The sequence below is a fragment of the Labrus bergylta genome, chromosome 2, assembly GCF_963930695.1.
Source record: "Labrus bergylta chromosome 2, fLabBer1.1, whole genome shotgun sequence".
Lineage (NCBI taxonomy): Eukaryota > Metazoa > Chordata > Actinopteri > Labriformes > Labridae > Labrus > Labrus bergylta.
The window spans coordinates 22,522,449-22,536,470 of record NC_089196.1 but is presented as its reverse complement, the minus strand read 5'-3'; the positions used below and the strand labels follow the sequence as shown (position 1 = coordinate 22,536,470).

The window sequence follows — 14,022 nt, the reverse complement described above, 5'->3', positions numbered from 1 at the left end:
CAGCCCAATAAAAAGTGTTTTTCAGTGTGTGTGTGTGTGTGTGTGTGTGTGTGTGAGAGAGAGAGAGATTTATTTCAGCAAGAAGAGGGAGTGTGCTCTAATATGACACAGATGCAAACAAATGGAACAGACGTCAAACTAACCAACACCGCCCATGTCAGCCTCGAGTGCCATGTTCGTAGCTGTTTAATATGATGTTTACAGACAATAAAAACAATGAACATGAATTATCTAATGTAAATAAAACCACTGTTGGGCTAAGAAAAGATTTAGCCATTCCTGAGTCTAAGTGGCAGTGATTTCCTGTGGAAGGGATGGGTTGAACTCAGGGAATAGTGGTTTGAACAAATGACTCCTGGTGCCAGCTGGTTCACCACGCAGATAAAATGTCACCCGCTGCCCATCACAGACTGACAGAGGTCTCTACCAGTGCGAAAATTCGATGGCTGGCCACTTTCTATGTCACTGAAAATGTACCAAAGTCTGCTTGAAAGCTCCAGTGTTTTAGGTGGTTTGAAAGTGCAAACATCACACAACATTACAAAGTGAAATACCCCTTTTGCAGGTATTATTTTATTTAAAAAGTAGGCCACGTGTACCTCACTACACTATTGTAGGTCCATTTGTTGTCATTTATTTTGCTTCTTCCAGCACATAAATTAGATAATCAAGAGGTTACTTTTCCCAACCACAGCATGCATCAGTTTAGAATTTCTTTTTGGTGCTTGATTATTATATAGGCCTATATTTTGTTGTTGTGGATCAATACTGCTCATCAAAAATAGCATGCTTTACACAAATGTGTAGGCTGAATTGTGTATTCTTTGTCCAAAAGAATAAACACTTTGAAAAAACTTTTCACAAAGGTGTATAAAGTAAAGGCTCAATACACAATAAATATATTTAAACACAAAATGAGAATGTTTCATTAAGTTTGTTTAGTGGAGTGATTTATGTTCCGATAAGACAGAACATTTCAAAATGTTGAATAAGCTTTTAATAAACTTATTATAAAAAATCAGAATTGTAAATAACTGGCAACAATCTTGTTTTTTTTTCTCTTTTCAAAAAAGATTAAAAAGGGGGAAATGATTGGGAAATTTCCTGATAATACTATCCAGGTTGCATCTTTTATGATGAAGGGAGTGCGTGATTTTCCTGGAGGTGTTGGGCTGTGCCTTCCCTCCGTGTATCGACCCCGCCCCGCAGGCTGCATCATCATCCGGCCGGACAGCCTCGCTCTCCCGCTGAGGTCACAGCAGCAGCGGCCCTCCCCCCCAACACACCGGCAGGACCAGACTGCGATAAAAGCTGGAAGCAGGGAGACATCCAGCTCAGTCCAAGCAAGAGAGAAAATCCTCTACTCAAACTTCTTCTACAAAGACACTGAGAAGTAAGCGACCCAAAAGAGATTAAACCTGGTAAGTGTTTTTCTGCTTAGAAGCTCTCGCGATATTTACACATTTGCACTGCATCAGGTTGTTTTGTGCTAAACTTATAACTTCAGTACTGATGATGGTCTTTTTGAATCGTGCCATTTTAACTTTGTTATCAGGTGATGTAAAGTTGTGGGTAAATATAGGATGAAGTTTTAAACATTTTGCATCGTTATCATTTAATGTTTCATCGAAAAACACACATTTTGTTTCTCATTTGCATATAATTTAAACATTTTTTTTTTTTATATCTGCAACTGTTTTTAAGATGACAATTTTGACAACTGATGAAAACTATTTGTATGGTGGATTAATAGTCAATATAATATGAAATCCTACAGTAGAATAATATTTTATTTTAATTTGACAGTTTCAATGTTTTATTTGACCTTAAATTAAATAAAACAACTTTAATCATATTCATATTTAATTAAAAAAAATACTAATGTAAGCTTAAAGCTAGAGTAGCCTGCGAAACAGTACTTTATTGGGGATCCAACATTACGCTTGATATGGTTGATAAGGTTCAGTCTGGTTTTGCTTGAACTGTTTGGAGGATGAAACTTAATATAACCCTCTGCTTGTTCATACATTTACCTCTTAAACACTTTTTCACGCTGACTTCTATTCAAGCAACTTCTTCTTTACCCGTTTCCTCCACATCCAAAATTTGAATCAAAGAGAATACTGTATAACTTTCCTGTACAGCATCACATATCCAACATTTTTCATGAAGTGAATCATTAACTTGTGAGCTCAAGGTCACTTAATGTTGAGAATGTGAAGATATTGTGCTCTGCTGCTGGACTTCATGTGTGTTTCTTATCTATGATACTACACAGAATCCTCTACAGTATATACAGACTCTTATCACGCTAATGAGCTGGATTTTTGCTTCTCCTGAATTCCCTCTTTGGCATCCGTCAACGCTGATACTGTATTCTCCATCACACTGATACTCTGTGCAGTTCATGCTGGGAGAAAGTAGTTAAAGCCCATTATCTGTATTACTGGCAGTATGGTCAGCTGTGTTTGTGCCTCAGACTGATGTTTGTGACTCATGAGACCTCAAAGCTGTAAGTTAAGAGTAGGTCAGACTGAGGGTAGGGCTGGATCGCTCTGTGGGAAACATAGAGGAGGATGAAGAGACAATAATCTAACACAAGAATCTGGACAAAAAAAACCTGCTTCCTCTCTGACTACATTTTGGAGCTATATCTTCATCAAAAGGCATTGATAGTGGGTTCAAGTCCCATGAAAGCCTTCTTCTGTCCCGTGCAGTGCGGGGCTGGAACCTGGGATGACTCAGGACTACTCACTCTCTTTCTGCTGACCGCTGGGATTTTATTTCATCTCTCTGTCTTTTCCCCCCTTTCTCTCTGTTCTCCCCGTCCCTTCATCTCCTTCCACGTAGCTGTTACATGCTCCAGTTAATACTCATGTCTTATGTCAACACCTGCCCGTTTGCTGCTCTGGGTTCATGTTTCTTCCTGATAAGGAGTTCAAGGCCTCATATTGTGCACAAAGCAGGGAGAAATAATGCAACAAAGGCACCCACTGTTCTTTGGGGACTTTACAGGGATGGATCACAGCTGGTTTACTGACGCTTGATTGAAAACTCCCTGAATTAATAATGCCTGCTAAGAAGCTTGCCGACATGACATTGCATGCCATTAAGCATCATCAGCAAACATACTATACACACGTGCAAATCTCTTAACTGTAAGAACAACGCCTCAAGTGCAGTTATTGTAAAGGTTTAGTGCAGGTTTAAAAAAGTTTAAAAAGGATTTACAGGAATCCTTAAAGCTGCCAGCCTGTCATGACAAGACTGAGAAAAGTGGTTATAATCCATCCCACTAATGTTGAGCTCTCTAAGAAATATTGTTGGGAAACTGAAATCAGTGCCAGTAAAATTAAACTATAAAAGCGCTGCAATGCCTGCTGCGGCGTTGTTTCCTCCGACACTTCCTCCTGCTGCTAGAGTAAGCAGTTCACACTCTAAATCATTTCTGACTTTTGAATAGAAGAGAGTTAAACCATGCAAAGTTTGAACTTCACAGCTGGATGCAACTATGCTCCCTGCACACAGCTGAACCTCTCTCACGTTTAAGACTTTGAAATTTGGGCCTTGTAACTGAAAGATGAAAATGTCTCACCTCTGAACATTACAACCTCAGCACGTTGTCATCATTACACAAGTCTGATAATGGCCCTGTGACAAAGACTGTGGTCAGGGCTTTAGACCACCACTTCCTTTTTATATATGCTGCAAATGTACCCGAATAGGAAGTGAAAATCTTGCGTGATTATTTATGTTTGTCTGCTTTGTCATCTGTTGCATGTTAGTTTTGGTGCATCTGAAGCTGCTGCTGACTCACAGTCTGGGTGCCGCTGCTGCTTGGCGAGGTTTTCATTTCTTCCATTCATATTTGACCTACTAGGGGAACCACACACTCCTCGGGCTGCAAACATGGTCGTACATGTTTCATGTATAAAGTGATTGGGTGGAACAGACCAATGCCTTAACCCTGTCAGTACCAGGAGAGAGGCTTGAACATGAGCCGCTTATTGTGTATAGCTTTTACTCAACATATTCATAGATTTTGTCCATATGAGCAAAGATGGATATACTTTTTGATTGTTACTATTCCTAATGGGTTGTTATGGTGATCATGGTAACATTAGGGCAATCATTTTATAAAAGGTCATAATTCTCCTGTGAACAACTGAAATTCAAAGTTTTGACCCCAGTTAGAGAGGATCATAACAAGGTTTGACTTCAGAAGAATTAAAACATTTTAGTGTTTAATTTTTGTTGTTGCATTTTTTTTCCTTAAAATTGCCTTTTTTTATTTACCGGTTTTCAGTTCATAATGTTCAGAAATGTTGACAGTTACACATAAAACCTACTGATTTTGGATGTATTTGCTTAATCGTGCTAAAATGAGCTGTTATAGTTATACTATATTTGTCTCCTCCATCTTTTTTGCATACATTTTGTTCGAGAAATGGTCAGGGCTGATTTGAATTTGGATCAAATGTTACTGAATTCTCAAATGACTAATCCTGAGAAAAGATAGGTGACACATTGGTTGCCCAAGCGATGCAGAGAGTTGTATAAATGGAAATAAATTTAAAAAGCAGTTTTGGGCTTGAGATTTTAAGATTCAATAACTTCCAGGCGTTTACTTATGCAGCACATAAAACTAAAGGAGCTTTTTTTTTTAAAAAACTGTAACCTTTAAAAAACACTTTTCAGATGCAAAAACTGTTGTAACACAGACCACAAAATCAGCTAAAACTCTGGCTGATAACACTGAAGGAATACTGTTGAAGTCGCCCACACAGGGCCTCTCCTCTGCAGACTTTAAAAAGGGTGGGATACACATATGTTTCATATCTGGTGTGTACATGTCTCTGTTAGTTTGCACGCTCGTCTGTGTTGATATGAACTCACGTTTCCGCAATGCAAATTGGCTGTACTATAGCAGGAAACACATGTTTTCAGCTGACAGGGTGGAGAGTGGACAGAGCTGAACAGCTGCACAAAGGAAACAAAAAGAAAGCTGGTGTGTTGTTGTCGCTCTACCAGAGAGGCTCAGCTCGGGGGGTAAAAGCGCAGGTCAACGGAGTATTTTATTTGTCCGAGACACAAGGAAAGTTTTCATGAGACCTGTCTGTCCTTCTCGTGGTGAGTGTGTGAATGCATGTGTGTTTAAAAAAGTCAGATCCTGAGGGGGACTCTTTGTTCTGCTGAACAATGAGCAGAAAGAACAGTAAATCTTTGTATGTATGGGGTGTTTTATTAGCTCCACGTTCCTGAGCACTTTGTGTGTGTGAGAGTATGTATGTGGGTGGCTGTGTTTTCACTGATATATAAAATCAGGGTGCTGTCTTCTGTTAGCTCAGTCAGCCACAGAAGGTGAGTCAGTGGATCTAAAAAAAACGTGCAGGCATGTATGCACACGGTTCCTGCTTTATGTCTGGGTCTTGGCATATCTGAGGAAGACGTTCCCCAAAGTTTATTTTTAACACAATCTGTTTCTCATAATTGGGTCATGTTTTTGTCGTGTTGGACCTTATTCTTGAAATTCCTCACCACTTCATCTTTCAATCACCCCTCCTTCTTTATGACTCACGTTAGCTCTCATTTCACTGGAGAGCAGCTCTTCTTTACAGTCCTTTTCTTCATCATGTGACTACTTGAAAACAGAGAAGAGGAACATATCAAAAATCTTTTCCTGAAGTATAAAAGGGAAATACAACTTTGTTTTTTGTTTTTTTTTGTCTCACTACGGGCTTTCCCTTCTCCTTCCCTTTCAAATCCTGAGTCACTTCATCCTTCCACAGCTGCTGCTCTGCTCTGTTAGAGAAGGAATGCCGGTGCAGTAACTTTCTGCTTTTTATCCCTCTAGGATTGCCCTGACTGAGCCGTTTGATAAGGCAGTTTAAATCTCATTTTGAGCAGAAAGTGAAGATAATCTGCTTCCTGTTTGTTCCCTTTCGGGAAGTTGTAGATGATTTATGATAAAGAGGAACTTAATTTAAATACAGCAAACAAGATATAAACCGCTCATCCTATCAGAGTGTCCTGCAGAGGCTGTTATAACTTCCTGTCTGAGTCAAGAAGTCAACTGAACTTCAAGGAACTGGAAATGAACTCCAGTTTCCGACATACACCCCACCTTACCCAGCCTTTCCTCTCTGGAGGTCTTCCTCAGCAGCATACTGTAGGTGCAGGAAGGAAGCTGAACATAGACGCGCTGGAGTCAGGGGTTGAAAATGTTCCTGCAATTTTTTTTCTCTGTATTTTTGACAAATTCAAGACAAAATATTGACACATAGCCTAGACGTACAACAAAGAAAGCCCTGCCCAGTTTCCCCAGATATTCACTGCTGAAATACGTTCATCTGTTCTGTGTTGGCTTGTTAAATGGTCTAAATGCTAAAGGGTTACTAATATGTATTTTTATTCTCTTTTTATTCCAGAAAACTTAAAGACCACTTGAGTTGAAAACCACTTGAGTAACCATGGCAACAACACTGGTACTATTAATGTTCCTGTCTACTCTCTGCTGCAGCCTAGCAAACAATGTGAGTACTACATGTTTCTCTCCCCCCCCCCCGAGCCCATTAACTACAAATCCAAACCACACTTGACAAAGGCTTATCTTTACACACAAAAATTCTCTTGGGGTCTATAATCTCTCTGGGCAAACATGGAGTCATATTAATGCATTTCTGTTTCTGAATGGACATTTAAAGGATTTAGGTGCAGTCTGCTTTGAAAACACCTCCTCAGTGATGCCTTAAAGGTGCACTATGGCGTTTTAGTAGAGAAATGTGAAAGTTGGAGAAATGTACAGATTCTGTGGTATATGTTCATAGCTCTATACACAAACTGTCCTCAGAGGAAAAATGTGGTCTCTGGAACACTGTTTGAAGATGAAATGCTTCACGAGATGTTATGGTGTTGGGACCACATCAGTGAAAGCGTAACTCTCCTGGTAGCTTTTTTTTTTTTTAGCTCCAAACATTGTTCCAGGAACCCATTTTTTTCCTTTGAATACATTTTTTTTTATTTAGTTCAGAAAATATAGCATCGAATTGTTTCAGTTCTCCAACTTTCAAATTTCACTATACCAAATCTACATAGTGCCCCTTTAAACTTCAATGTCAGAGCCTCAAGAGTCAGCTGCCGAACAGTGACATTTAACTTGACTTTATATTTAAATAAACGTTTGATAGATTGCGATAAATGAGCAAGTCACTGCGTAACGACTTTCTCCTGGTTTACTTTCACAGTATCTTAAAGGAATGAAATGATCGCTCTGTCCGCCTGAGTTGGAAACCACAGCCATGCAGCCAGTCCCCATGCACCACTGCTCTGTGTTTAATCGTATGTTTTCTGTTTCAGGTGGAGCTGCTCCGCACTAAGAGAGGGACTCGTTTTTACAGAGGTGAGCCTGACAGGCAGCCTGCTAGACGGACGCTTTTGATTATTCATGTCCTGAAGTCTTCATCTTCCTCTGACACCTCCTGTGAGCTCCATCACACTCCTGTTTGTTTTTCATAATAACACCACCCTCACCACCACCTCCTCCACCTTCATCACAGTCTGTAAATTCACTGTCGTCACTCACATGTTTGTGTCCCTTCTTTGCACCTTTACGTTTGTAACCTCTTTTACGTGTTACAGTGATCACGTTTTCTGTGCGTCTTGGCTGTATACTTACTGTTTGTGTGTTTTTGTGTCTGTTTGCGTGTGTGTTTTTCAGCACAATGTGTTGATAGTGAGACGTCAGCTGTGCGTAGTTCTGGGGACACTTGGCTGCGATGGAGTGGACAGCGTGTGGAGTATTGTCGTTGTGCATTGAGAGGGCGAGAGCATTGTCATATTGTGCCCGTTATCAGTGAGTGTGACATGGATGCAAACACAAGCACACACACACACATATGTGAATTGGCTGTATACTTATTTTGCCTGCAATTAACAGAATGTAATCTTCTATTTGTTCATTTCTCTGTCAGTTGTCGTGTGCCCTTACTGACCTCTCTGTCTTTATTTGACCTCTAACGTACTGCTGCAACCTCATGATTATTTTCTTTGTTGGCTTACCTCAGTCCAGATCCCTGTTATTCCAGCGCATCCAAATGAAGAGCTGCTGGGTTTTTAAGTGGGCGTAGTTTAGTCTGAGATTGTTTGAAACACTCATGCCAGGGGAGCCCTTGTGCGCACTTCACCCCCATTGACGGATTCTGTGAGACATGACTTGCCCCTCCCTCTGTCAAATTACAACCACATTTTCGGTCTGCTAAACTGCACCGCCTGTGAGCTCAGAGCACCGGGAGCGAGCTGGCTGCTGTTGTTCTTAACGCTAGCCTTTAGGAAATGTTAAAATAATAAATGAGAAACCAGACTGGAGATGGAAGAAAACCAGTTCTGCTGTAGAAAGAAAGCCTCGGTGTGTAAGAGAAGAGTCAGGATGAGCCTTGGACACTGACATTTGTATACTTCTCATGTTTCTAGTATGTCATATATGACACACTAGACCAAACCCACAGTGTAATTGGCTGTATGCGCAAGACGTCTAATCAATCATGTCTGGATCATTGAAATGCTTGATTTACCGAGAAACTGTATGATGCATGACTGACTAACAGGCTCCCTGTCCTCCCCTCCAGACTGCTACGTGTCCCAGTGCTATAACGGAGGAACCTGTAAAGAAGCCGTTTACACGTCAGACTACATCTGCCAGTGTCCTCCAGGCTTCAGTGGGGCTCAGTGTGAGATCAGTAAGTACTCGACAAAGGCTTACTTTTAGGTTTACAATCTAACAAAGCAGCTTATTTAGCAGTTGAAGAAGTTATTTTCACAAAATGTGAAAAAAGATTCTAAAGCTTCCCTCTGTTAAGTGATCTGAGATTTGTTATGATTAGGCGATACAGTATATAACTAAGAAGTGATTGACTGGTTAAATGTAGAAACTAGGAACTAGGAAGGAATGGTTGATCATTTATTCTTGGTTCATCAACTGATCAATGAAGTGACTTCTAGCTCAACTTTAAACTGTAATTCAGTTTTCTGTGCTGCCTCTAGAGACCTTTTGTCATCCTTCTGTACTGGCTATTATTATTTTTTTAAACTTTAAAAGCAACAAAAAAACCCAGTTTAATTGAGTCTAAATCATCATGGTCGGTGACACAACAGTGATTAAATCGTTCTATGAAACTGTTAATGACTCCAGATAAATTCACAGTCTGACTGTGTGACTCAAACAGAAGGTGTCATAGGCTCTGCGGTTTGGAGAGAAGAGAACGATCATAAACCATGGAAAGACATTCTGGGACATAAATGTTTTTGTTTCTGCGGGTGACTTTTTGAGGCCTTAGGGACACTCCGCCCTCTCAGTGGGATAATAATACAAACACCAGCGGTCACATTTAACTGATTTCAGTGACAGAGTAATGAGTTCACATTGCCAGCCTCAATAAATCTGATTGTGTTTACGATCATTATGGTGTATGTTTTGGAGAAAATACAAAAAATGCCATTAGAACACAAGTTGTAAGTTTAATGACTTCTATAAGAAATAACAATGTTTTCATTTTCGTCCAAACATTTGAATGGCTTAAGATTTTCCAGAACCAATAAATAAGTTTAATTGTGTCACAATAAATAAATTAGGCCAGTTATTGGAGTGATGTCAGTCTTATATAAATGAGCGGCTCTATATTCAGTTTAACTTTGTCCCTTTTTCCAACAGACACCAATGAGAAGTGCATCGCGGGAAAGGGTGAAGGCTACCGCGGCACATGGAGCTCCAGCCGTTCAAGATCAGAGTGCATTAACTGGAACTCCACTGCTCTGAGAGGAAGGAGGTTCACGGCGAGGAAAAATGATGCTGTCAGTCTGGGACTGGCTAATCACAACTTCTGCAGGTGGGTGACCACGGCATACTGCTTTTGAAGGAATGAACTGCTATTAACCAGGGAAAGGGTCTGACTAACACCCAAAATACTGGTCAAATTATAATCAACTCTCCTCGCAGGATGCACTAACTATTCAACTTATATGAAAGGGCTCAGATTATCAAAAGCACAACATACAGACAAGGCAGGTAAACCATACTGTATCATAGAGGCTGAGGTCAGCTACTGGTTAAAGTAACTGAAAGAGGCCACCAATACCAATATTCCACCAATTCCACAATTTCCCAGTTTGGTCAAGATTATATCGAGAGAAAGTAGGCCCTATAGGTACAGGTGGACTGAGAGATGAGAGTTGAACAATGACAAAATCTTTTGTTTATTGCTCTTTTTTTTTTAGCACAAATATAATGACTCAGATTCCTTCCCCCCCCCCCCTGCTTTACAGGAATCCTGACATGGACAACACTCCTTGGTGTTACATCTATAAAGGCACTCAGATCACCTGGGAGGCCTGTTCTTTGCCCAAATGTCCTGAAGGTACAGCCTTGACAAATGCCAATAATCTGAAATGCCAGGGAGTAAACTAAACATTTTCTTTAACACTTGGCTTTTCTTTGTGTTCGGGCGCAGAAAAGAACCAAGAATGCGCGCAGGGCTCCGGTCAGTCATACAGAGGAACAACATCTGTCACTAAGAGCGGCTCTCGCTGTCTGCCGTGGGACTCTCCTGCTTTAAAGCGTAAACTTAACAATGCTTGGAAATCTGAGGCATTGGAGCAGGGGCTGGGCAGCCACAACTTCTGCAGGTAGAGATGCCAGCTAACACAAGATTATTAATTTAAATACACTTGCATACAAAAAAAGATCACAATATCTCATTCTTTCTTTTAACCAACAGGAATCCAGATGGTGATGTAGGTCCATGGTGTCATACCTACAAGAATATGCAGCTGACCTGGGAGCTGTGTGACATACCGAAGTGCTGTGAGTCCCTTATTATGATGGTTTAATTAAGCAGCAATGGTGAATCAAAGAAGTGAGATTTACCCAGTTCATCGTGTTAAGGAACTAAAACCTTCAACCTCTGTTTTCCAGTGACACGTCCATCAGTCGCCACCACTGTTGGTCCTCGTGCCCCCACAACTAACAATAACGGAGGTGTGACATCTTCATATCCACTAAAATCATCCATTTCTCATAATGAATGTTGTGTGTTGTCATTGTACTCATATGTAACTGTCCTCTCTGCAGCAACTTGTGGTCAGCGTTTGGACAACAGCCTCAATCACCCGGCGTTCCGTATGTTTGGTGGCAGAGCTAGCGACATCACAGAGCAGCCGTGGCAAGCGGCCATTAATGCCTACCAGCCCCGTCTCAAAAAACACTTTCACCGATGTGGAGGAGTCCTCATTGACTCCTGTTGGGTGCTGTCTGCTGCACACTGCTTTGAGGACAGGTAGGAATTCTTCACATAAACACACACAACTTACATCATTTTTACCTGTTTGGAATGCAACATGCAAATATCCCCTTCTCTTGTTCAGTGTCAAAGCAGACAAATTGGAAGTGATTTTGGGAAGAACGTTCCGGAAACAGAATTCCAGCGGCGAGCAGATTTTCAAGGTGGAGAAGTACTGGATCCACGAGAAATTTGACCATGAAACATTTGACAACGACATTGGTGAGTAGACATCTCAAGAGAAAAATAATCAAATGTGACATTTTCAGAAACTAAGACCATCACTATTTGGATAAATGGTTTTGGCAAACTGGCGGCAATTGTTTTGGCACACTCACCCAAAGACACTGAGGAAAGTTAAATGAGACTCTTCAAACAGCCACTTATCCCCGAGGGGTGATGATATGGAACATTAAGAGGGCAGCAAAGGCTTGTTAAAACTTGAACCCAAAACCTCTCTCTCTCTTCACCCACATTACCCTGACTTTCCACTGGTCACTTTCCACTTGCAGCTCTTTTGAAGCTTCAGACGGACATTGGCATCTGTGCTATAAATTCTCCGGAGGTTCTTCCTGCATGTTTGCCTGAACGTGGGCTGGTGCTGCCCGACTGGACCGAGTGTGAGATCTCCGGATACGGAAAAGACTCTGAATGTAAGAAAAACATGCCGCCTATTCGTAGTACTGTGTACATTTTTCATGACTGCCTTTTTGGTTTTGTGTATCTATCAAGTAAACTGGTGTTACTTGAATGACCAGCAGAGGGCAGTGTTAGCTTTTCCATAAACCTTCAATTGCTATCTATTTGATCATGAGATCCTGAATCCACTCTCTCCACAGTTTCAGCAGAGTACTCGGAGCGTGTGAAGAGAGGTTACGTTCGTCTGTGGCCCAAGGAGCGCTGCATCTCGGAGGTTCTGTCTGGACGAACAATTACCACCAACATGCTGTGTGCAGGTGACACCCGAAACAGGGACGATGCCTGCAAGGTGAGAAATATTTCACAAAATTCCTCCTTAAATCTATGCTGATAACATTACTCTAATTTGAACTTCTTCTTTTTTTTCCTGTCTCTGTCCATTTTGCTTCTTGAACCTAAATCACAGGGGGACTCTGGTGGCCCACTCGTCTGTCGTAACAATAACAAGATGACTCTGATGGGTGTGATCAGCTGGGGTGATGGGTGCGGGCAGAAGGACAAGCCAGGGGTCTATACCCGTGTCACCAATTACATCAACTGGATCAACAAGAAGATGAAAGCAAACCTTGTCTAAAGTCAGAAAGACTGCAAAGAAGACCGTGTTAGATGACCATACCCACAACCCCAGTGGGTTAAAGAGTAAATGTTGATGTGTTTATCATCCGGATGATAAGCAGATAGATCCATAGGACTCTGTGTTCAGAGCTAAATCCAAAGTGATGGAGGTTTTGTTAATGGAGCCGGATGACTCCTACAGAAATGCACAAGACCTCAAACCTGAGTTTTCAGGCTCAGTGTTGTTTCTTGTTTTCTGTTCTTTACTCTCCTAAAAGTGAAAGCATATTGACAGAAACACAGAACAAGCTCTTGATCTTCATAATCGTTGATTTCTTTTGGTGTATAAAAAGAGTTGATGTGTTTTCTCAGTTACACATCATAGGAAGTTATTGAGGACAATGAGAAAGCATTATTAATCAGCTCTTATGTCTAGCTCTATGCTGGTTTACACAAAGAAATCACAGATGTAGACTTCAGGTCAGTAGCACTTTTAATCCAACGTAAGCAATTACTTTGCACAGTAGAGTACATCACATATTAATGTAGGCACATTTTAAAATCTTTGTCTTTGAGATTAAAGGCTTATTTGGTGTAACCAGTTTAACACAAAAAGTTAGCCTTCTTTAGTGGGTTGATGGGATCAGAACCCCCCCAAAAAAACATCTAATCTGCTGGTTCAGATTCTGCTTAATTGAGAAGTTTTAACTTATTTAGCTTACTTATAGTTTCTTGTAGACAGGAAGAAGGTGGAAGCAAGAAACTTCAGATACTAACTCCATTCAACAAACCTGTGACCGGTTCTTCAAGCTTCAATATGGAAGAAGATGCAAACTCTTACTTGTTCTCACTATTTTTAAACCAAACTTCAAGAGCATTTCTACAACAAACTCCTGGGTTGAGCCCATCATGTACATACCTGTATAATAATTTTATATTAAAAATGACTGAGGGGAGTTAAATCTTCTCTGTTGAACAATAAACTGCTAATTGACTGCAAAGCTGATCTACTTAACTCATTTTCCTATGACTGAGTTGAAGATGTTTCACTTTTTTATTTATGTTTTTTTAGACTGTTTTATAGGAAATACTTTTGGACTGTTTGTACTGTAGTTAAATAATTTATTGTCATTGTAACCGAATATTGCAAAAAAACTTCTATGTCAATAAATAATACTATAAATAAATATTTTATGTGTCAAGCTTTTTAACCTTGTCATGTTATTTATACTTATACAAATATTACATTAACAAAGCCAAAGGATAATAAGGCTCATGGTATCTCATTATGTACTTTGTCTCTTTGTCTGTAACTTTATTTTTTTTGCTGCTGACTGTCTTGGCCCGGCCTCCCTTGGAAAAGAGGTTCTTAATTTCAATGGGACCAACCGAGTTAAATAAAGATAAATAAAATGATAGATATGAGCAACAAAATCAA

General features: G+C 40.4%; 1 protein-coding gene across 4 annotated transcripts; it reads left to right on the top strand.

Moving 5' to 3' along the window:
* The first annotated feature begins 1,265 nt into the window (after nucleotides 1–1,265).
* Nucleotides 1,266–13,790, top strand: plat (plasminogen activator, tissue). 4 transcript variants are annotated; one of them, XM_020643933.3, is made up of 15 exons: nucleotides 1,266–1,421; nucleotides 6,429–6,533; nucleotides 7,357–7,399; nucleotides 7,718–7,852; nucleotides 8,625–8,735; nucleotides 9,707–9,881; nucleotides 10,318–10,409; nucleotides 10,503–10,677; nucleotides 10,770–10,855; nucleotides 10,967–11,029; nucleotides 11,123–11,327; nucleotides 11,416–11,552; nucleotides 11,843–11,983; nucleotides 12,170–12,318; nucleotides 12,436–13,790. In XM_020643933.3, the coding sequence occupies exons 2-15, from the start codon at nucleotides 6,471–6,473 to the stop codon at nucleotides 12,601–12,603; spliced, it is 1,743 nt and encodes a 580-aa protein (XP_020499589.2). In that variant the 5' UTR covers nucleotides 1,266–1,421; nucleotides 6,429–6,470; the 3' UTR covers nucleotides 12,604–13,790. The 4 variants fall into 4 exon arrangements, with proteins under 4 accessions (XP_020499589.2, XP_065805157.1, XP_065805166.1 ...); XM_065949085.1 differs by having other exon boundaries at nucleotides 7,357–7,480; XM_065949087.1 differs by lacking the exon at nucleotides 1,266–1,421 and adding an exon at nucleotides 4,974–5,130 and having other exon boundaries at nucleotides 7,357–7,480.
* The last annotated feature ends 232 nt before the right edge of the window (nucleotides 13,791–14,022 follow it).